General features: G+C 35.1%; 2 protein-coding genes across 2 annotated transcripts; one reads left to right on the plus strand and one right to left on the minus strand.

Annotated features, from left to right (window-relative positions):
* The first annotated feature begins 242 nt into the window (after positions 1–242).
* LOC123896986 (probable mitochondrial adenine nucleotide transporter BTL3) lies at positions 243–16,631 on the plus strand. The gene is made up of 4 exons (XM_045947456.1): positions 243–1,833; positions 2,445–2,748; positions 3,540–4,013; positions 15,907–16,631. Exons 1-4 carry the CDS (start codon positions 1,421–1,423, stop codon positions 15,976–15,978), a joined length of 1,263 nt encoding a protein of 420 aa, XP_045803412.1. The 5' UTR covers positions 243–1,420; the 3' UTR covers positions 15,979–16,631.
* Positions 16,632–21,385: 4,754 nt separating this feature from the next.
* Positions 21,386–23,052, minus strand: LOC123896987 (signal peptidase complex-like protein DTM1). Its single transcript, XM_045947457.1, has 2 exons — positions 22,668–23,052; positions 21,386–21,901 (listed from the first exon to the last, which is right to left on the minus strand). The coding sequence occupies exons 1-2, from the start codon at positions 22,910–22,912 to the stop codon at positions 21,814–21,816; spliced, it is 333 nt and encodes a 110-aa protein (XP_045803413.1). The 5' UTR covers positions 22,913–23,052; the 3' UTR covers positions 21,386–21,813.
* Positions 23,053–24,636: the final 1,584 nt, after the last annotated feature.

The following is a 24,636-nucleotide window of genomic DNA, read 5'->3' on the forward strand; positions in this document are numbered from 1 at the left end:
GTGGTAGTGGTGGTGGGAGGAAACATGGATATTGGTATGGTGGTGGTGAGGAAGCTGAATTTGGATCTAGGTATTGTGGGAGGAAGGAGGAAAGTGATCATGAACAAAATTTTGAGTTGAAGATTTTAAGTTTTTAATTAGTTTTTGGTTTGAATTTTGGAAGATGAAGATTTTGTCTTTCTGGATTTTGAATGATGAAGATACCGATGAAGTTGGACTTTGATTTTCTAGGTTTTCATTCTATTTTTTTTTTTAATTTATTTTTCTTTTAAAAAATGAACATGTAATTAATTAGTCTACGTGGCTTTGATTAAATTAATCCAAAATGAAAAAAAAACACATATAGGCATGCCAAATCATCAAATATGTCCGGTCACAAGCCAAGTTGTCTACCGAGGGGATAAATAAAAACTCACTCGCATTGCCAGGGGACTATGTAGCATGAGTACTTCTAAAATGGTGAAGTACCCGTACCGGGTACGTACCAGTACCTGATACTCCATGATACTCGTATGGTACGCACCGATTCCGTACCCATTTTTATTTGGTTGATTTATGATGATGAATAGGGAAAAAACATATTGGTTGTTGAAAAATCTTTTAAAATATTATAATTTTTTATTATATTTCAATTATCTCTCATTTTTATGAAAATAGTTGAGACGGTGGACAAAAAAAAATTTAATCTTCAAAGCATGAACAAGTTGGAACGTGGAATCAACAACAACGGGTGACCCAAATATGAGAGGTCTCCACAACAAACAACAAATGAATCTAGGATAGACTCTGATACCATATTAGAATTTAAGAGGCCTATACTCAACCACAAAAGCCAGCTTGAGTGTTGAGGTTTGCACTACACTTATAAAGGCTATTTATGCCACATCTCTAGCCAATGTGGGACTTCTAACAAATTTACTTAAAAATAATTTTTCTAATATTTTATATTAACGTACCAGTAACTTAAATTTTCTAAAAATGTCGTACCGCGTACCAATACCCATACTAGATACCTGTACCGTACCCGTACCTAGGCAATATAGTGATAATCATTTTTTTTTTTTATAAGGGATAAACCAAAACTAAACTAGCTGATGGATAAGAGTTATTAACCCTTTTTTTAGTGAGTAAAGGTGGAAACTATTTGACAAAAAAATAAAATTACTAATCGACATTTTAGGGTTGGGATTCAAATTCAAACAAATAAATATTGTAGGGGATAATGCAAAAAAAATCGTTCGCTGTGGTAATTAGCAGCTGAAAGAGAAGACTAGAGAAAAGAAACAAACAATCGTTAGTTATCGATGGAGTTTGGCACTTCTCTAGCAATGACAACTCAAAACCCGCTATTCAATTTCCGTTTCTGAAAACTACAAGCAACTCCTCTTAACCAGTAAGCTACATTCATTTCACTCACGAAATGACAATACTTGAACCCAACAACATTTGCAATACTGAGAACTATACATTTCCTATTTTCTTCAACCCTAGTTTCGATTTTGGAACTGGAGGATTATTTCTAGAACCTTCAATTCCCGATTCCTTTATTCGTTTCATTTCGTTGAGAATTTCAGCAACTGCTTCTTCTGAATCGAATCTTCACCGCCGGCAACGGCGAAGGCTTCCATGTTTTTTGTCGGTTAGTTTGCCTAGCAATACTAACCTTCCTGTAGATCCCAAACCATACGTACTGCAAGATGGTGACCACGTTTCTGAGAAGGAGACGCCACTGGACGGTGTCGTTTTGCATAAAAAGGTTAGGGCAAGAGAACGCGGTGCTGTCAATACCACCAAGCATCTATGGGCTGGTGCTATATCTGCAATGGTTTCTAGGTATATTTGAATTTAATTTCACTATACCTTGTTGAATATTGCAATTGAAATTAAGTTGAAGTTTGTTAAATTGTAATCCCTATCAATACTATAATGAGTTACTTGTTTGACTATAGTAGATTAAGAAAAGTGTGTAAATGAAAAGTGAGATGGAGAAACTATCTGATTTATGACACTTTTAAGATGGATAAGTGTCACAAACGGTCTACCTTGGAACGGTTTATAAAAGTTGTTTGAAACTCTAACAACTGTCTTAGTTTGTGGTTTATTCGTCCTCACAATCGAAACGGTGTAACCCAATTGTTATTTGTTCGACAAAAAACTAAGATAACGAATATGAGTGCCTTAAACTACAACTTTTATAATTTTCTTAGTTTTTTTCAAAACAATACTGTTCGGGTCAATGTCTCAGTTTTAAGGACGTGAAGTGCCTTAAACTTCTATTTAATTTTTTTAGTGATATGATATCAAAACATTGGTCCACTGTAAATTAATTATATGAGACGCTTTTTTACCCTAGCAATAGCCTGTATTTAATGTTAAGTACTCCTCCACATTTGATTATGTATTGAGAAATACTATCTCAACTGCTGCTATTTGGTTTTTACCAGAACTTGTGTTGCTCCACTTGAAAGACTTAAGCTGGAATATATAGTTCGTGGTGAGAAGAGGAATATCTTCGAGCTTATTAAATCCATTGCTACTTCTCAAGGGTTGAGAGGTTTTTGGAAGGGGAACCTTCTTAATGTTCTGCGAACAGCTCCGTTCAAAGCTGTTAATTTTAGTGCATACGATACTTATAGAAAGCAACTACTTAGATTCTCTGGGAATGAGGAAACTACCAATTTTGAGAGGTTTATTGCTGGTGCTGCTGCTGGGGTCACTGCTACTATTATTTGCCTGCCACTCGACACTGTATGTGGTAATTTCAAATCTGAAACACGATTTCTTAGCCTATTTTTATCTTTTACTGTCCAACTGATTAAGCTTGCATACTTTAAGCTTTGAAATTGAGGTTCTACGAATTCAATGATGACTGTGGGCTCAACCAGTAAGGTCTCAAGTTTCAACAATTTTTAATGGTGTGGTATCTATTCCTCACTTTCGGGAACTGAATAGTGACCTTCTAGTTGTATTGCATGTGTTTAACTTCTCTTGGTGCGAACAAATGAAAAACCAACTGAAAACATGGCATCTATGCAATTGAAAAACATTTGTTGGTGGGGGGGGGGGGGGGGTTGTAATTTTGGTGTCGTGCTTAACGTTTGTCCTTCAATAAAGTAAGACGGTTCCTTCTCCTTCTCTAGCTTGTTGTGATCCTTGTATATGAATATGTTTCTCTGTTGTGCATACAAATTTGAAGGAAAATTGAAGAGTTTTATTGTTATAGATAAGATTTTTCATATGGACACATCAGTGAGTTTGTGTCATGGGACCCTGTCTAGTGGACGTCAAAATCATGTTAGAAGGTAAAATGAGAATCATGTTAGAAGATAAAATGGGTCGATCCACTACTGTTTCAGATCCCCTTTGGAGTAACTTAATTAATGATATGACGTGCTATAAAGTCCAAATTGTAAGAAAATGGCTTTAAAAGTTACCTTGTGTGCACATTAAAAATTTGGTTTTGTATTTAATAAAAAAAGTGTACACATTCAGCTATTTTGCAGTGCATTCTCTTGGAAAATTTACTGTGTGCCTTTCAGATTAGGACCAAGATTGTGGCACATGGCGGAGAAGCTTTCGGGGGTGTAATTGGTGCTTTTCAATACATGATTCAAACTGAAGGCTTCTTTTCTTTATACAAGGGTTTAGTGCCATCACTATTAAGCATGGCTCCGTCTAGTGCAGTCTTTTATGGTGTATACGATATGCTAAAATCAGCTTATCTGCATTCACCTGAAGGAATGCAAAGAATCCAGAATATGCATAAACAGGGGCAGGATCATGAACTGAGTGCTTTTGATCAGCTTGAGTTGGGGCCAGTAAGAACGTTGTTGTATGGGGCTGTTGCTGGTGCATGTGCAGAAGCTGCTACATACCCATTTGAAGTGGTGAGGAGGCGACTTCAATTGCAAGTCCAGTCTACTAAATTAAGTTCTTTAGCGACTTTTGTCAAAATAGTGGAACAAGGAGGCATTTCAGCCCTTTATGCAGGACTTATTCCCAGCTTATTACAGGTATTAAATTCTTAACTTCTTGTCATGCTCTAGTTGTATTTGACTAGACTTATAATTATCATTTTTGAATACCTATTTGCAGAGGAATTATGATAAAATTCAGTTGTCACCAATCTGTTCATATTGATTATTAATCACTACATTGTAACTACTTCAATTTTTTATTTTAAATATAGAGGATGTAGATTAAGGTTCAAATAGGGTGATGCTTCTATTTTTAAATCTGAATTCCGTTTACATTTTACCACCATGCGGTTATCACAGGCTGACTATACGGTCCCTCTCTAATTTCCTCAACGCAGAAATGTCTTCTTTATGAAATGTTTTGACTTTTGAAATTAGGATATTTTTCTGCTTAACATTTTATAATATCAATTATATATACCAAAGCAAAAACCTTTTTATCATTGAAGTGTATATACTAGGGACGGTGGCAAAAAAATCAATGCTGCTTTATGATTGTCTTCCTCTGGTCTAAATTTAGATCTTAAATAGAAGTATGCTTCCATTTAGGTGAAATTTCTATCAAGGTCTTTTAAGTTATTTAACGGTACCAGATTAGTTCTTTTAGAATATTATAAAGGAAAGGAACCAAATATTGTAAATTTATCTTTGAACTTGTGTAGTCAATCTGTTAAAAATATAAAAAATGCTATTTTAAATACAAAGTTTACTTCTTTTTTTGTTTCCTTAACTAGTGCCCCAGGGGCGTTAATTAGCATGACCCTATTATAAAATGTCTTAATTAATAGTATCTTTTATATTAATCTTGAGTATCTTAGACTATATCTTAGGATAAAATTTATATTACTTATTATTATTATTATTATTATTATTATTATTATTATTATTATTTAGATTTGTCCTTAATTTAAGATTGGGTCTGTGTATCCGTATAAATAGGGATTAGTACTATTGAGTCTTTTGTATCATATGCTACAATTAAGTCATTATCAATAATATTCATAACTCTTATTACTCTCTTCCTTTTTACCTAAAATCTCACAATTTCAACATGGCATCTAGTATCTTTGCCATTATTCTGCTGTCCAGCTCGCTAAAGGTTGGGAATATACTAATAACCTCGTCAGTTTTCTGCCATAACCCTCCATTGCCGCCGCCGCAATCACCCTCTCAGGTTACTTTTCTGGAAAGTGACCATATTCGTCTTGTCCAGATTTGTTAAATCCACGGTTTGTGTCATAGGCCGTCCAACCATTCACTCTCACACATCGCTTCATCTCTTGCAAGTGGATCTCATGCTCCACCGTCACAACTGCGCATGTTGGTGCCTCCCTAGTCCGTTTCCTGCAATGTTTCCATGCCGTCTGCTCTTGCGATTCCAACAAGGCCACCCACAATTTGTGCCAATGTCGACCAACCACGCACTCTCACACGTTGTTTAATCTCATGCGCCCCTAGTCCGTTTCCGACGATTTTTCCATCGCCGTGCTTGTCTCCTCTAGCAATTCCAACAAGGTCACCCACGCTCCATTCTGACAGTGACACTTTTGGTGCTGATGCACAGATTGCGTTACGCTGTTTGGTCTGTCCAACTCACCTTGACGTCATGGTTCCAGGTCTGCCTTCACTTTTCAGTTTTGATCTACCGAAATATGCGTTCCTATTTAAAGAGCCCTTACCTCTTCATGTTTTGGCCCTATTTCGCATCCGGGTCATATAGGCTTCTGGTATACTATTTGCTTTCTTTTGCGTTGAATCAAAAAAATTTTTCTGGCCAAATTCACTGTTTTATGCCTCATCTAGTGCAGTAATGTTTTGGCATTTGGGTCTCATGCAATTGTTCTTCACGTTTGGTTGTGCTATGTTTTTGTCTTAGTGCACAGTTCTTTCCAGTCTGATTTTCCGGATCTTTTTGTTAGTTTTTATTGTTAGCATCATCTTTGTCATTTGCGTGGTCATATCTCAAGTCTCGCTGTCAATTTGAAGTAGATCATTATGATAATTTGTCTAAGCCACTCTTGTCAGTGTGCTTTCTAGTGTGTTTTCTACCGCTGCATTTTTTGTTTGTCTGAAGTTGTGAAACTTTCAAGTTTGGGCTTCAGCTGCTGGAGTGAGCGCTGACCCAATATGGTTGTGAATTGTGATGTTTGGTTTCGACTAAGGCTTCAGCTGCTGGAATGTGCACTGACCTAAGTTGGAGTATAACGCTACTATTCAGTCATTATCAATCAAATATTTATAACACTTATCATTCTCTCTTCCTTTTTACTAACAATCTCACAACTTCAACAGTCCCTTATGTTTTCTTTTCTTTCTCAAATAAGTCATTTAACTCATAATATGCATGCCATTGACATTTTTTGAGTTTCCATCTAACTCCGCTAAAAATGTAGTTCTTATGAGTTGGCTGAATCATATGAGCTTGCATCTCACGATCTCTATAATCAAGAGGAGATGCAGAAAGATTTACTTGAATCTTTTATCTTATGAGGTAAGTTTAAATCAAAAGTTTGTTTTAAAACTAAAATCCCCTATTAACGTGCATCTTAAACAATCTATAATCAAGAGGAGGAGCATGACTATAAATAGAGACTCAAGCATACGTTTTCAAGCACTGCAATAACTGAAGATTGTGAGTCAAAGACCTTGTACCCACTGTGCAAGGATTATACCAGCCTCTAAAGCTTAGGTGCCAAGGTTTAGTTGCTAGGTTATTGTTGAATGGCTATTCAACTTTATTTGTAAACGACAAAGAAGAAGTTCCATCACGTGTGATTAGTGGTGAGAGGAAAGTGGGCAGTAACTCATGTCTAAGGGGAGTAAGCTCTCAGGTAGAAAGTTGTGAGGAGTTGTCCCAGACATCGTGTAAGACATCTGTCCTGCCGAGAACAGAATTTCAATACCCTAACCTGCTGGGTGAGCTCCAGGGAGATAAATTTTGTTCAATATGGACAAAGATGGAGGATCAATCAACATGCCACCAGTCTGGATGGATCAAACTATGATTATAGGAAAGCAAGGATGGTTGCCTTTCTTAAATCCATGGACTATAGAGCATGGAAGGCAATCATTAAAGGTTGGACTCATCCAGTAATTACTGCAGAAGATGGTACTACAAGCCTAAAACCTGAAGCAAATTGGAGTGCAGCAGAAGATACAGAGGCTACTGGCAATTCAAAAGCGCTCAACGCTATCTTCAATGGTGTTGATAAAAACATGTTGAAATTAATCAACACATGTACAGAAGCCGAGCAAGCATGGGAAATTCTCCAAACTGCTCATGAAGGAACAACTAAGGTCCGTATGTCAAAGCTACAACTCCTCACAACAAAGTTTGAAAACTTGAAGATGGACGAAGATGAAACAATATCAGAATTCAACACTAGACTTCGTGATATTGCAAATTCATCCTTTGCCCTAGGAGGAAAGATGTCTGAGGAGAAGCTAGCCAGAAAAATACTTAGATCTCTGCCTAAAAGATTCAACATGAAGGTCACAACTATTGAGGAAGCACAAGACTTAAGCACGATGAAGGTAGATGAACTTATTGGTTCATTACAAACCTTTGAGATGGCTTTTAATGATAAACCAGAGAAGAAACACAAGAACATAGCTTTTGTATCCGAGGAAAGCTATAATGAAGACAATCTATCAGACGCCATAGCCTTCATTAGCAAAAATTTCAACAAATCCTTGAACAAGCTTCAAGCAAAGTGGAGGACAAATGTCGTGGACAAGACATCCAACAGGGCAAAGTCAAAGATGTAGAAGATTCTGACCAAGACAAAGGGGTAAGATGTTTTGAATGTGAAGGATTTGGCCATATCAGACATAAATGTCCCAACTACCTAAAGAAACAGGAGAAGGGAATGACAATTAACATGTTTGATCTTATGTAGAAGGATTTGCCCATCTTGATGTAAGCAAGCTCTGACATATGCTTACCCTTTTGTATGCTTTCCCCTTATTAATCAAAATCATATTTTATCTTTGCCAAATTATGGTAAAAAGGGGGAGTAGCAATAATAGGATGGGTTGGATAATTAGATGAATTAAAAGCATTACATATGCTTTAGAATCTCGGTGTGTGTCCAAACACCACTTTTTTTGCCTTGATCACTCTAATTAAGTGCTTCTGCTGCTATAAGGCTGTGGTTAATGGATTGTAAAAAGACAAGACTAAGACTGTCCTATATAGTGAGAATCATAAATCACAAACAATCCATCACTGAAGACAGAACAGGAGAGAGTTCTTGAACATTGAAGACACACAAAAAATCTGAAGATCAAAGAAGACTTGAAGAACACAGATTCAAGATAAAGAGTTGCACCATCAAGCTATAATTGATGATTCAAAACTGAAGAGTGCACATCTAGTAAATTGTTGTTTTAGCCATAATTTGTCAAATGGGGAGATTGTAGTTCTTATGAATTGGCTGCATTATAAAGCTAAAACAACTTGTGCAAGATGTGTTAGACATCTTATTAAGGGGGAGAATACATGTAGGTGCAACATGTTGAACAAGATGTCCCAAACAAATAGTGTAGGACATCTTGCCCCCTGTACAGCAGGCTGAAGAACTTAAAGCTTATCCAAGGCGCGCGATTCACTCCAAAGTTTGTTACAAGCGCTAATTCAAGATTGCCAGCTGTTTAATGGTGAGATAATACAGTTTGTTATCGAACCTATGTGTTAGATATGATTGGGGATCATAACTAACTTATATAAATGATGAGATTAAATCTTTTATCAACTGAATCATATGAGCTTGCATCTCACGATGTCTATAATCAAGAAGAGATGCAGAAAGATTTACTTGAATTAACGTGCATCTCAAAAGTTTGTTTTAAAACTAATATCCCTTATTAGCGTGTGATAGATAAATTGCAAGTATACAATTATCGTCAAGTAGTAATTAAGATATCGTGTCCACGAGGATTGTCCTTAATTTTGAACCAAAACAATGAAACCAATGCTTAAAAGAAAATAAAAGAATAATTGGGGATTTTGTTCATAAGAATTTGTTGAAAACAAATATTGGAATTTTATCGAACGGTTGGCGGGCGATTGGATCTCTTCGGTTCATTTCATAGTAATTTGTTTGGTGAATCATATTACATACTCATGAACTACTCAACTAGTTTCAAGATTGAATCAATAAAATGATTATTCCCAATCTCTTGGATAATAATCCTCTCACTTAATCACAACTCCCCAATCTATTGAGTGAATTTGTGTTTAAGTGAGGTTTTCACAAGCATTGATTCCTAAACCACAATCAATAAACCTAAATCTCTAAAGTGATTATCAATTGTTCAATCATTCCTAAGTCCATAGCTAATTTCCATTCTCATGATAAATCAACTATTAAGTTCATCACACAATTTCGTCAAATTATATGATGCATTAAGTGCAAGAAATAATCAATTGAAACTAGATCATAATCCAATTGCATACAATCAAGTTCACATGGTTCAAACAAAGTACAATGAAAATTCCCTAGAAATCCAATCTAAGAATTTAGCCAAACATAGTGAAAGAGGAAATTACATGGATGAAAAGAATTGAAATCTTCATGACAAGAGGAATTGGATGTGTTTCCACACTTTATTCCTTGCTTGGATCCACCTTCTTGTTGCCTGAACTCAGCTCCAAAGACTCACCTTGATCCAAAATTTCGTAACCTTCTCCCAAAAATTGAGTTTCCAACTTATACTTTTCATTTTGACAGATCTACCATGCCCCTAGCGTGACAGTACCACGCTGGGCGTGATGAGCAGCAACTTAGGCCAAAAAAATACCAAGTAATTACGCCCCGCGTGATACTTCCACGCCCCAGAGTGAGCCTACAACAACAGTTTTTTTGATAGCTTAAGGCCTTCAGCAACACTTTTGACAGCTTTTCAGACCTTCCGCAACACTTTTTAACAGCTTTTCCTTGTTTCTTCCACATAAACCAACTCTTCAAAACCATGAATTTCACTTATTCCAAGCTTAAAATCTCATCAAAAGGTCCTCTAAACTCCCTTGAATATGTCACTTTTAGTGTGTAATAACGGAGTTATCACAACCCCAAACTTTTAGTGTTAAATATAATCACACAACACTTCAAAGATCAATTCTATCATGGTTCATATGCACATAATTTCAAATTAAGAAAACAAAGAGCTTCTCACAAATATTGACCAAACTTAATCTCTTCACACACTCACATACTCTCAAGTGTTTAAGGGTAAATCACACTCAAATCAACACAACATAACCAATCTACCATAAGTTTGCAAACATTCTCAAAAATCAATTACCATGCCAAGAGTACACACATTTAGAGGACTTTATATGTTGTACCGTGGCTTGGGTTAAATGGTTGGTGTTTTTAGGATAGTAAGTAGAAAAACTTGGAGCTAGATACACCTAGTTCAAGAAAAATATGAATCCCAAAACCCTTTTTACAAAATTGATACTAGAGAACCATTTTTCAAATCAATCTCTTTTCTTCTTTGGACTCACTTGACCAATTTTTCAAGCATATATCTCTTTATTTATTTTTTTGAAAAAGTTCACCATATGTTATGTCACATTCTTTTTGGTTTTCATTTCATGGTGACCTTTTGACTTTTATTTTTCCATCAACAATTATTTTCTTCTTTAAGGGTTCTCTAGTACACCCACCCCAAACTTAATAAGTTGCTAATTCCAAAAGAAATCGCAAACTTAATGATGTGCATTGTGCAACAAGCACTAGTAAAGTGTCTAGCCTCCAAGAAAATCATTTTTTTTTTTCAATTTTCACAAAATTTGGGTATATTCACAACAACATATTTTCTTTTGGCTCAAAAAGGGGTTAACAAAGGAAATAACATTAATATAGGGTGGCTTGAAATAGGCCCAAGGTACCAAAAAACGTGCCTCGTGTGTACATCAAAGCAATCAACCAATTAAAGAGAACATGCGCAAGTTCTAGAGATATGGCTAAGTGTGGAACTCTCATAACCAAAGAAGCATAAGTGTATGGCTCAAAATCTCACGGCTAGGCCGGATTAATGAGTGGTCAATATTTGAGAAATTCCCTAAATTTTCTTAACAAGCCATCAAATGACACAAAAACCAATTAAGAACATCACCTATCCACATCATGCAATTAACTAACAAAATTAAAACCTAAGAGCAATAGCCAAATTGATTAACATAATGCAAGGTTTTCATCTAGGCCAAGACATTCAAATAAGACAACAAACAAGCAAGTAATTGTCATCACACACACCAAGCAACAAATTCATTTATTCCAAAAGAATAAAAGTAAGAGGGAAGAAAGGACCGTAAACTCATGGGTTGCCTCCCATGAAGCGCTTCTTTATCGTCATTAGCTTAACACTTCATCATCACAAGTTAGGGAGGATACTTCAACTTTGATTCAACCCGGCTCCTCTTGTTCTCTTCCTTAAAAGGAGCAATATTAAGATCAACAAGTAATGATTTCACACTTCCCAAATCACTCTTGAGACTTTCCCCCTTGGTCTTCAAATTGGTTTTTTTCTTCTTACTAGACCGTGTTGGAGATTTCTTAGAGCCTTTCTTCACCGAAGCTTTCAATGTTGACATGAGAGACTTTTGACGATTAACAACCGGATTGGGCTCTTCTTCTTTGGCCCCATTGTGCAAACAATAGATAGGAATCACACCATCCAAGTCCCATCCTAGGTCATCATTCACTTTCTCCGCTTCTTTTAACAAGTCATCATCTTCTAGTGGAGTGAGCAAATTACTTATGATCATAGGTTTCCTAGAGTCGCCACCCAAAAACACATACTTCCATTTAGGAGGAAGTTCTTCCAATTCCGGTAGCTTTTCAACCACCTTAGGTGCTTCCTCTAAGCCAACATCCCATTGTTGAAGGAATACCTCAATCTCACGATTTCATTCATCTTCTTTCATATCAACCACTACCTCTTCAAGCACTTCCACCTTATAACACTCGGGGGTCTTACCATAGCTCTTCATAGCTTCAAACACCTTAAAACAAACTTGCTCATCGTCAAGTCTCAACATGAGCTCCCCCATCTCCACATCAATTAACGTTCTTCCGGTAGCTAAAAACAGTCTTCCCAATAAGAGAGGGACTTCGACATTTTCCTCCATATCAAGGATGACGAAGTCGGCCGGAAAGACGAATTCGGCACACCTAACCAACACATCATGCAAAATGCCATAAGGATAAGTAAGTGAACGATCGGCGAGTGAGAGTTGCATTTTTGTCGGTTTCGCCACCACTCCCGGAATGCGCTTCATCATTGAAAGAGGCATTAAATTCACACTTGACCCCAAATCACATAAGGCCTTTCCAATATGAAGATTTCCAATAGAACACGGGATGGTAAAACTTCCCGGATCGTCCTTCTTTTGTGGAAGCTTCCTTTGAAGAATAACACTACACTCTTCGGTTAAGTTCACCGTCTCATCTTCAAGTGGCTTCCGCTTTTTTGTAAGGAGCTCCTTCATGAACTTGGCATATTCCGGCATCTTCTCAAGAGCTTCGACAAAAGGAATGGTCATTTCAAGCTTATTGAGCATCTTCATGAATTTTCGAAATTCAAGGTCTTGATTCTTGACCTTCTTCCTCCTTGGATAAGGCACTTTAGCATATCCTGAAGGAACTTGAAACTTAGGGTCCTTCACAAGAGGTTGCTTGCCTTTCTTGACACTAGACTCATTCTCCACTCTCTTTTCAACTTCACCCTCATAAGCTTTTTCTTCCTCATGTTTTTCTTCTTTCTTATTTTTTTTTCTATTTTCAACTACACCATCCCTCATCTTTTCAACCACTTCTTTGCTTACTTGTTCTTCTTCGACCTCTCTCATTTTTTTACTCTCTTTCTTCTTAGAACTCTCCTCCACTTCCGGTGATGGAACTTCTCTACTTCTCAAATTAATAGCATTACAACTTTCATTACGAGGATCCGTGGTGTTTCCACCAAAACCACTTTGAGTTTGTAGAGAAGAGACTTGCCTTGCTAGTTGACCCATTTGGTTTTCGAGATTTTTGATGGAGGCTTCATGACGTTCGCTTGACATTTCTTGGTTGGCCTTCCTCACCTCAAAATTGCCTTGAGTCATCTTCATGGATAGGATAAGAGTATCTTCAAAAGATTCAAGGTGATCTTCAAAATGTTGATCTTGAGAAAATGCTTGATTTGGATTAGCTCCATAAGAAAAATTCATGTGATTCTTCATTCCAAGATTATAGGTGTTGAAATAAGGATTGTTTTGAAAGGTTGCTTGCACCATACATTGGGCTTCTAGTTGCTTGGTAATAATTTGTAGCAAGACATTATTGAACTTGTAACTAGTTAAAAGTGTCTCTTGATTGTATGATTCAAACATGACTTCCTTCCTTGCCTAAACAACAAAGAAAATACCTTAGTAGCACTTGCACTATACAATAAAATGAACAATTAAAACTATGATTATTTTTTTGGATTTTCAACTATAACAAAAGTAAAATCAAACTAAGTAAATTGTTGGCTCAATTGCCTTGTCAAAATTAATTGACAATCCCCGGCAACGGCGCCAAAAACTTGATGACTTTTCGCAAGTGCACGATTGTCGTTTAAGTAGTAATTAAAATATCGATCCACGAGGATTGTGGTAATTCGATCAATTCAATCATATCCGGACACATTAAGGTATTAAGACACATAATTGGGGAAATTCTTTGAAATTCAGTTTTGGTAGAATACTAATTTGGAGTTTAATTGACGGAAACGAGGTCGGATACAAGTAAAGTCATTAACTCAACGATGCGATGAACTTCTCATGTGTTACAACTAGATTAACTCGATGATGAATCTCAATCTCTTGATAAATTCATCCTATCGTTTACCTATAATTTGCCAATCTCTTGATCTAAACTATCGGTAAAGGAGTTCGTTAAGCGCGTTAATCTTTCATTACAATTGTCAATTCAAATTCTCAAAGGAATTAACAACTGCACAATGAATCCAGATCGGATTTCAACTAATATTCTCATACAAATCAAAATCAAGGTTCAATTCATACATTGATCAAAGCATGAAAGCATTAAGACTAAAATTCATTGTATAACACTTAAACAGAGAAATTCATTACATGGAATGGTTGATCACATTGAATATTACATAATCAAATCCTAGACATGTATCCAACCTCTTGAGAACTCAGTTCTTCATGGTGAATTGGTCAAGAATCAGCTTCCACTCCATAGCTAGACCTTTCATGGCTTTGTGTAGCTGCAATGGTGACCAATCTGTGGCTCAGAATCGAAGGAGAACGATCCAATCTCGATCACAAGCACTCAATCTCAATTCTTGCTCCAGGAATTCGAACCTCTTTCCAAAATCTGAGCAGACAATATATACAGTTTGCCATCACGCCGCACGTCAGATCCATCACGCCGCGCGTGGTGCTTAATTTTTAACTACGCTGCGCTTCATAACTGCCCACGCTGCGCGTGGTCTCCAGATAATTTCAGGATTTAGGTCTTCAAGAATTACGCCGCGCGTGGTCCTCTTCACGCCCTCAGCGTAGTGCAACAACATCATCACGCGGCGCATTGTCCACACTCACGCTGCGCTTGATCAGCAGATATTTCACCTCTTCTTTGGAAAGGAATTACGCCGCGCGTGATAGGGTATCACGCCGCGCGTAAGTGACTGGAAAAATACCCCTCCAGGTGAACACCAATTACTCCGCGCGTGGTTATGTCACGTCCCCGACGTAGTTCAAACACCATTTTTTCTGGTTTTCTTGTGTCTCAAGTTACTTCCATTTCTGCGTTGATTTCTCTTGTTTATTCACTTAAAAACATCCAAAACAAGTCTAATACCTCTCATATGTGCATGGATTACCTAGTGTGACGATGGTTCATCAACGTGCATCTCAAACAATCTATAATCAAGAGGAGTAGCATGGCTATAAATAGAGACTCAAGCATACGTTTTCAAGCACCGCAATAACTGAAGATTGTGAGTCAAAGACCTTGTACCCACTGTGCTAGGATTATACCAGCCTCTAAAGCTTAGGTGCCAAGGTTTAGTTGCTAGGTTATTGTTGAATGGCTATTCAACTTTATCTGTAAATGACAAAGAAGAAGTTCCATCACTTGTGATTAGTGGTGAGAGGAAAGTGGACTGTAACTCATATCTAAGGGGAGTAAGCTCTTAGGTAGAAAGTCATTGGGTAGTTTTAGTAGTAGGTTTTGAATAAAGGGGTTATTCATATAAGACCGGTAGGCTAAGAATTACTAATAGTGAATTTTCTTTCCTGAATTGGTATCCCCAGAGTAGGTGTGGTTTGGACTGAACTGAGTTAACAATTACTTGTGTCGTTTATTGTTTTTAGTATTTACTTCAGTATTATTATGTTGATCCTGCGATCCAGTTGTCGAACCAATTGTCTGAACCAATTAAGACATCTGGCAATCTCCACAGTTGTCCTAGACATCGTGTAAGACATTTGTCCTGCCGATGACAGAATTTCAAAAAATATGCCTATGTAGTTGTTATGATGTTGATGTGGATAAAAAATAACATGTTAGGTTGTTCCCCTTCAAAGAAGCTCAGAAAGAAGCAAGAAATCTATGTTTTTTTTTTTGTAAAAATATAAAAAAAAATGATTAGAATATGATGTAGGAATAAAAAACAGACACATACACATTTTTATCGAAGTTGAATGCAAACTCAAAAATGGTCAACCACGTGCATGCTATGGGACTTAAAGGACTTATTTGGGAAAAAAATATGAAAGAGTAATCCGGTACAATTAAATAACTTAGGGGACCATATGCGCAATTTTACATTTAGTTGTTTTTTATTTTTTGAAATTCTTGCTTCTTAAGGTTGCTATCTTAATCATAAAAGTTGAATAAATTTCGTTTTGATTTCCCATGCTCAGGTACTTCCTTCAGCATCAATTAGTTACTTTGTGTATGAGTTTATGAAGATTGTTCTCAAAGTAGAGAAGTAGAGTAGGCAATGAATAGATCTTCAGTTTTATACAGATAAGAAGCAGCAACATGATTTATAAGCAAGCATCTGATTTTGTTGTGGAATGGTAATTTTCAACTTCAATTGGCTATATTTGATGTTTCCCTTTGAGGGTGAAAACATAATTGGGGTCTACCATTCCAAACTACTGTGAACGTCATCACGGTATGGACGTCACATGTAATACCTGAAGAAAGATTTTGGACCAGCTTTACAGTCAATATATCCAGGCTTCATGTCTGCAAAAAAATATAGTAGCAAATGCCGGATCTTGATTCTTATGCTTATTTCGTCTACACATTTTGTTTACTTTTTGTCCAAGCAAGTCCCTTTGCTTTTTAGGTTGTAACTCTTAAAGTAGCTTATCAATTATTGGGAATTTCTTGCACCTAACTGGATATTCTACTTGTTCTACTTGTGAATGCAAGTGATTTTGTGGTTTCATGGAGTGAAAAGGTTTAGTCAGATAAGTAAGTAGAGATCTCATTGTACTGTTCTGTGTTGTGCTATTGAAAACTTATTCGCATCGCATGGTTGACTCCGAATACATGCCACAGTATGTCACAATCAAGGAAGTTCTAAAGAGCTGATGTAGAGTTTTGGTTTTTTCAATAATAAAGATTTTATTGATAAGGTCTATCCAAAAGGATAGACAAGGAGTAGCTACAAATGAACACCAGGACGAGATCAAACACCACCTGGTTTAGTGGTTTGTTTTCACTTTTCAGTTTGTTTGCAGCCATCAAAATGACTAGTTATGTTTGGCTAATGGCTGGGAAGTGTTTAGGAGTTAGATACAAATTTCTAGGGGTGTGCATGGTCGGATAATTTGACAAACCAAACCATATCCAAACCGAAACCATTTAATTGGATTTGGATTCATAACCATAACCATATTTTATTATAAACCGGTTATAAAACTGGTTATAAATTTGGTTATGGATATATAACCAGTTATTTTAACCAAACCAAATTTAAAAGCGGTCATTTTTTAAATCCAATTTTTAACCGGTTATTTTTAAATCTGATAAAAAAAATCAGTTATTTCCTTTTAAAAATTGGTTTTAAGACAATTTAAAAAAATCTTTTTTTTTTTGAAAAAAATCTAAATTTAGTAAAACATGCGTAAAAAAAAATAGTAAAGAAATCGGAATTTTATACATAGAATAAATTCCTATATTTTATTTGGATAATGTAATTGAATTTCCTTCATTTAATTTTATTTATTTTAATAAAATCGACCATAAACCCAAAAATTGACCGAAAAAACCGAAAAAATCGGCGGAAAAACCTAAAATCGGTCAAAAACCATAAATCGGCTGAAAAATCTAAAATCAACCAAAAGCCCTAAAATCGACTATAAACTCTAAAATCGGCTGAAAACCCAAAAAATTAATCGAAAACCCAAAAAATTAATCGAAAACCCAAAAATCGACCCTAAACCCAAAAAATCGGGCGAAAAACCTAAAATCGGCAAAAAACCCAAAAATCGACTATAAACCCTAAAATCGACCGTAAAACGAAAAATTGATCGAAAAATGAAAAAATCGACTATAAACCCTAATATCGGCCGAAAAATGGGTTTATAATCGATTTTAGGTTTTTCGGCCGATTTTGAGGTTTATAGCCAATTTCAGGATTTTGGGTCGATTTTAGGTTTTCGGCCGAGTTTTTTGGGTTTAGGGACGATTTTAGATTCTTCGGCCGATTTTTTGGATGTTGGCCGATTTTGGATTTTCGGTCGATTTTTGGTTTTTCGGCTGATTTTTTGGGTTTTCGGCCGATTTTAGGGTTTATAGTCGATTTTTGGAATTTTGGCCGATTTTAGGTTTTTCTGCCGATTTTTCGGGTTGCCGTCCGATTTTAGGGTTTATAGTCGATTTTTTGGATTTTAGCTGATTTTAGGTTTTCGGCCGATTTTTTGGGTTTTCAGCCGATTTTAGGGTTTATAGTCGATTTTTGGAATTTTGACCGATTTTAGGTTTTTTCTGCCGATTTTTCGGGTTGCCGGCTGATTTTAGGGTTTATAGCCGATTTTGGCCGATTTTAGGTTTTCGGCCGATTTTTTGGGTTTTTCGGTCGATTTTTGGTTTTTCGGCCGATTTTTTGGGTTTTCATCCGATTTTAGGGATTATAGTCAATTTTTGGAATTTTGGCCGATTTTAGGTTTTTCTGCAATTTTTTTGAATTTTTGGCCAATTTTAGGGTTTATAATCGATTTTTGGGCTTTTGTCCAATTTTAGGTTTTTTCTGCCGATTTTAGGATTTATAGTCGATTTTAGGTTTTTATAGGATAATTAGCGTAAAAAAATAGTCAAAAGTTTCTTATCAAAAAATGAAGAAATGCGCAAAAAGTCTAATCCAATGGATTTGGACATGAATATGAGCATTTAATTAAAAAATCGGATTTACAAAATGGATACCCAACCATTTTTAGAATGGTCTGGTTAATATCTGTTTCCAAATAACTGGTATTTGGAGTTGGTTTTGGATTTGGATATAGTCATATCCATATTACCGGATATTTTGCACACCCCTACAAATTTCATACTTTTTTTAATATTATGGTTGGTTTGTGTACTTTCTTAATTCCATATGAAATGGGACATTTAAAAATTGAATGTCCATTCTTAAAATGATAACGAGAAAAAGATTATAGAAAAATGCAGTAAAAAGGAAAATAATGATAAGGGAACTAGTGTAGTAAAATAAGTGTGTGGATCCCATGGCAGGTGCACCGTACAGTTGTCCTAGAGAATCGACAACTACTTCTTTCGATTTTATATATGAGCAAAAATTAGATTCATTGAAAAGTGATATATCTAACTTATAATATAGGCTAGATACATTTTGTTTTAATGAATCTAAACATTTAATTGTTTATATATAAGACTTAAAAAGGAGTATGCAATTCACCATGTGTCATTGCATCTAGGAGTAGGACTGTTCATGATTTGGTTTAGAGAGAAAACTAAACCGAAGTGTTGGAAGAGTTTAGAAAAACCAAATTGTATTGTTAATCGTTTGTTTTGAACCGAACTAAACTATCATAACAGTTCGGTAAACTGATTCATCACTTTTGATCCGAACGAAACCAAAATGATTTCAAATTTAAAATTCCAGACCAGTTTGCGGGAAAGTTTTAATATTTGGCAAATTTGCATAATGCTCTTCTTTCTTCATTATTACACGTTGCTTTATGAGATTACTATCTTCCTGTCAACTCACCTACATCTATTTGGCTGTCATACATAATATAATATTTTATCTCATAAATCTAATTTTAAAATAAATTTAGAAATTCAATTGGCAAATCGCAAGTTTAGATTGAACAGGGGTAACAAGAAAAGGAGTCTTGTAAATATGCATGAGAAGAAGCAACTACGATTTTGAAATTGCAAGCCGAGGCAGAAGAAATTGTGAGGAATGAGATTGGCGATGACTGAAATTGCAAACAGGATTGGGGCTAGTTCACAGTTTGATTCTTAGTAGGTCTGTTTGGTTATTCGACAGTTATTTTGAACACCCTAATTGCATCTATAAAATTGAAAGATATCAAGCATGGAATTCACCATGTGTGAATTACATCTATAAGATTGAAGATATGTTTTGCCTTTTACTTAAACTCAATATGTTTTGTACATGAGAATTTCATCAATTTTCCAAGTCAAAGGGAAGGGACGATAAATTAGAATTCATTTTTAGGAAAGCTTTTACTCACACAGATGTGTATTGTGTGAGCATATGTTTGAAAGAAATCATTTATCTATTGTTTTACTTAATGAATTAAAAACTCTATTTGAGATTAAAAAAAATGTTGGTAATTAACCCTATGGTAATTCAGATTCTCCCAAACAATTTATTGTCAAGGAACTTATTAACCACTTAAGTCTATTTGGGATAAACTTATTTACTCTCTCCAACTGAAAAATGTTTGTTAAACATTTAATTCGATGTGATTAAACAATCTACGTGATTATTAAAGATAGGGTTAAATATGTTTTTGGTCCCTATAATTTCTCAGAATTTTCGTTTTAGTCCCTGAAGTTTGTTTTCACACTTTTTAGTCCTTGAAGTTTCACCAGTCAATGTTTTTAGTCCATACTTTTCATTCAACTCGTGTATACTTTCACATTTTTGAATGATTTTTTGTATTCATGTTTATAATATTATAAGAGCATATCCGATAAAAATTTAGAATTTTTTAACATAAGATTAATTATTTATGAATTTTTATGTGCAAAAAACTAAAAAATTGATATTTAATTCATTTTTTGTTAAAAAATTTTAAACTTTTGTAACAAATATTCGTATAATGTATTAATCATGACCGCAGGAATTTTTTTTTCAAATGGTGTGCACGAGTTGAATGAAAAGTAAGGACTAAAAACATTGACTGATGAAACTTCAGGACTAAAAACTGTGAAAACAAATTTCAGGAACTAAAACAAAAAATCTAGAAAACTATAGGATCAAAAACCTATTTAACCTTAATGATATTATAACTTCAACTCATGGACAGATTGAAGGGGGATGCAGGGGCTCCAAAGTCCAAACCTTCATGTGTGTAGCCTTTAATTTACATGGATGTTAATGACATCTATGCTTGTAAATAAACTATTCTGATTTTATTTAATAATTTTGAGGGAAATATATTTTTAATTTTGATAAAATTACGAGTTTTTAAGTTTTGTCTTTCAAAAAATTTACTTTTAACCCATATTTATATTTTATAAGAACAATTTTGAGGACAAAAAGTATCAATTTTTTGTAATTTTTGTTCAAAATAGGGACAATTCTTACGGACTGAAATATTTTAAAGGATTAAATTGACAGTTAAAGTTTACTAGGACTAAACATAATAACTCGGTCCCATAAGTCTCAGCTCAACTGGTAAAATGCTAAAATTGTTAGGTCTCATAAGTGACCCGGGTTCGAACCCAGAATCTCACAAATATATGTGAGTTTAATTTCAGTGGATTACCACTTCATCTAAGACAAAAAGAAAATAACCCATTTTTTTTACGATAACATAAAAACTCGTTATTTTGTAGGGACGAAAACTATATTTAACCATATTATTTATTATTAAAAAAAAGTCAGACCCCGTGTGATTGATTTATGGATCCGTCCTTGCTTCTACTTGTTTATATTTGTTTGAAACAATATTTTATTTTTAAAACTTGGTATCCGGCCTTAGGACCGACTAATCCAAATAGACCAATCCCACCGCCCACTTGCGGGGGCCCATTTAAAGCCAGATATTTTTTTTGCTCTGTATGGACTTGACCCACCGAAATTGGCACTAGGGGGAATCGAACTTGAGACCTTGAAATGAGCATACTCCAAAGATCCAAATCAACACCTTGAGATGAGCATAATCCAAAAAATAATAATACGTAAATGATAACAATTTGCAAGGAAAACATAAGAGTTTGCAAATCAAGTTAAGAGCTAAAATTGGGGTTCCAAAGTATATTTATCAATCATCAACCTGTTACATAATATATGAAAACAAGAAATTTTTCTTATCAGTATAAGTCGAACTTGATGCCAGAGAGTTTCCAACATTCACAAACTCTACGTATATCAACCACCTACGTGCTAGACTCCAATGATATATGAAAATGGGGATGATCTGGATTCCATTATCGTCCTCTTGATTTGCTACTGAAAAAGGAAGCACCTCGGCGACAATCACTGTTGCGGTTTTTGGATTACTCCAAATTAAACACATTGAATCAACAAAAGTATGAAGAAAAATAGCTATAAGCTTGGGATTAAAAAAAAAGTCACCACAAAACTTGTTTAAGAATTAGCTAGATACATACTCCCACCATTTGTAAATACCATATCCATAAATCAAGCTATAAACAACCACCCTCAGAGGAGAACATGCAAACCTGTATCAGAGAAGAAAATTATATAACAAATTATTCAATTGAAATTCATAATTCATCCATGCACATAATGCACTTTTAGTGAAACTTTGTTTGCCTTACAACTAACAATAACTCGCTAACTAAAGCAATAAAGAATTACTATGCCTCTGTTTGGATTGGCGTTTTCTCGGCCAGACTTACACACCGTGAAAACTCGAGCTAATTAATATTCGTAGCTTTTGTGTAAATGTGGTTTTTCGCTGCAGTTTTACTTTTTTAAACGCCCATCCAAACACATATACTAACTAAAACAACTATCACACACATGATGTGGATAATAATTAAGAGTTGTTAAAAATTTAGATTATGAAGGCATACGCATACTATCGGAAAAGTCAGAGAGAATCCTAAATCTTATTGAAGATTTACTTAGAAACACTACAGTTCTTTTAAAATATCATCAAAGTTAGGGAAATTTACATATAATCTATCAACCGAGTCAATGTTATCTAGAGTAGATCTTTTCAAAAGTGTACTACCTTAATAAAGTGAATTCCCTTCTACCTAGAGTTTATGTATGTCTCTACACAATGAGTTTAGTTAAATCAGGGACACCAACCATCCTAATTTTGTTGAAACTCAAATGTATAATTTTTGCCAAAATCACGGTAATTCACCATGATTCTGACAATCTCACGGTCAATCCAAACATATTAATGCTACTATTCATCAAAATTTAGTTACAAAAATATAAAAGAGTGGTTGAAGTGAATTAAGGAGGGGGCACCTTAGAAATCCAGATCCATGAGAAAGAGAAGCTGCTGATCTTTCTTCAACTGTAACAGGATAAGGCCAACGTGAAATATGACGGTTGAAATAATCCCAATCAGGTAAAAGAACACCAGAAATTCCAACAAGACCCAAAACATAGGTAACCATCATCTTCTTGAAAGAGTGTGTGCATATACCAACCACCAATATAATTACTGCTAGCCAAAGTAGAGATGTTCTTAGAGCTGCATCATTTGCCATGGTGATGAATTTGATAATTAGATTGGTGAATTTTACTAACCAATGTTAGAAACTTTGGGATTAGATTCAATTAAATTGTTGATGTTATTGTTGTTATCATGATAAAATCAATGAAGGGCCATACAATGCAATTACGGCAATGGTAGCTTTAAATGCTAACTCAACGGTCCCTTCTTTTTTTATTTAAACTCGAACTCTTATATTTATTTAATTTAACGTCTTACATCATACTATAGTAACCGACTTATAATGCCGGTTGGCCAGTTTTTTATTTTTATTTTTATTTTTTTAAATAAAATAAACTAGATCAAGAAATTACCGCCCTTGCAAGCATGTGAACAAACCATATTTATTTGTCGCTTGATAGACTTTACCTCAAAGTCCGAATGTAAAGATAAAATAAATTTGATGTTTCTTATAATAAAACTAAATTCAGACATACTGCCATTTAACTTATGAATTGCATCCGCTAGTTTCTTTGAGGCGGTTTCAAAGACGACATTTTTAAACCCTCTTTGACTCAATTGCTTGTTAGCACCTAGTAATGCTACTGCTTCTCCTTCTATGACATCACATCTACCTTAAATCCAAGAGCTCCCATCAAGTACAAACCGTCCTAAATGATCTCCAACGCACCATCCAACACTAGTTTTCCCAATCTCGTTATGAAAAGTCGCGTCTACATTGCACTTGAGCCAACCATGTTAAGGATTATGCTAATGTATATGTTGCTGCATTTGCTCTGGTTGATTTATGTTGCCGCACATTGTCTGAACAACTTCCCATTCATTTCGTCGGTGCATGGTTTTAGTTCCCAGTTATTCTTGACAGTGGTGAATCCATAATTTTTTTTCGGTGGAAGCTAGAAATTATTATTGTACTACCAATGAAAATATATATTTAGATGAAATTTGATTTTCTTTTTGTTATCATGTTATTGATACCAAAATTTTACTGTCGTTTAGCAGTGATTAATCATCGTCGGAGAACTTGTTGAACATATAAAGTGATTTTTCTTCTTCCATCGGAATTTTCTCCTTAGACAAGTGTTGGGAATCGAACCTCAAACAAGTTACTGAAAAGGCTCAAATCTCTTACCGCTTGTACCAATTTATTGTGGGTAAATTAATTTGCAATTGTTGAAGAGAAATATAAGACAAAAATAAAATTGTTTCGATTGTCCCATATTACCCACAGTAACATAGGAAATTGTCCTGCAGACATCCATTATCTCCTTTGCCATGCATGTTGAATTCCTGTTGCCTGCCATGCTTGCTAGCTGCTGTTATTATTACAAGCAAACAAAATATGCCAAGTCATTTTTATTATCCTCTTCGCAAGCTGGACATTCCAATTGGCAAGGTACGTACCTCTCTTGCAACCGTGTTCTTATTGGTAAACAATTCTTGCATAAAAAAAAGTATATTATATTTTTTTAATGTGTAATTAATTAAAAATATAATATAATTTAATTTGATATAAATATTAGACCAATGTTTTTTATTACGTAGGGAGCGTTTGTTTCGGAGATTACAAACTTATTCCTAGGAATTTAAGATAGAATAATAAATACCCATGTTTGTTTTAAGAAAATAAATAATTATTCCTATGAATTTACTATTATTGGGAACTTTTTATTCCCATGAATATATAGGAATTTGATTCCCCACTTATAAACTTGGGTACATCTCATTCCGGTCGATTTATGTGTGTAACCGCATGCC

The sequence above is a fragment of the Trifolium pratense genome, linkage group LG7 (assembly GCF_020283565.1).
Source record: "Trifolium pratense cultivar HEN17-A07 linkage group LG7, ARS_RC_1.1, whole genome shotgun sequence".
Classification (NCBI taxonomy): Eukaryota; Viridiplantae; Streptophyta; class Magnoliopsida; order Fabales; family Fabaceae; genus Trifolium; species Trifolium pratense.

Bases quoted from the DNA above. Each gene is read 5' to 3' on its own strand.
- LOC123896987 (XM_045947457.1), bottom strand. From the start codon at position 22,912: ATGGCAAATGATGCAGCTCTAAGAACATCTCTACTTTGGCTAGCAGTA. The intron at 21,902-22,667 runs GTGCCCCCTCCT...TCTCTGATACAG, and splicing joins CATGGATCTGGATTTCTAAG to GTTTGCATGTTCTCCTCTGA.
- LOC123896986 (XM_045947456.1), top strand. From the start codon at position 1,421: ATGACAATACTTGAACCCAACAACATTTGCAATACTGAGAACTATACA. The intron at 1,834-2,444 runs GTATATTTGAAT...GGTTTTTACCAG, and splicing joins ATATCTGCAATGGTTTCTAG to AACTTGTGTTGCTCCACTTG. The intron at 4,014-15,906 runs GTATTAAATTCT...TCCCATGCTCAG, and splicing joins TTATTCCCAGCTTATTACAG to GTACTTCCTTCAGCATCAAT.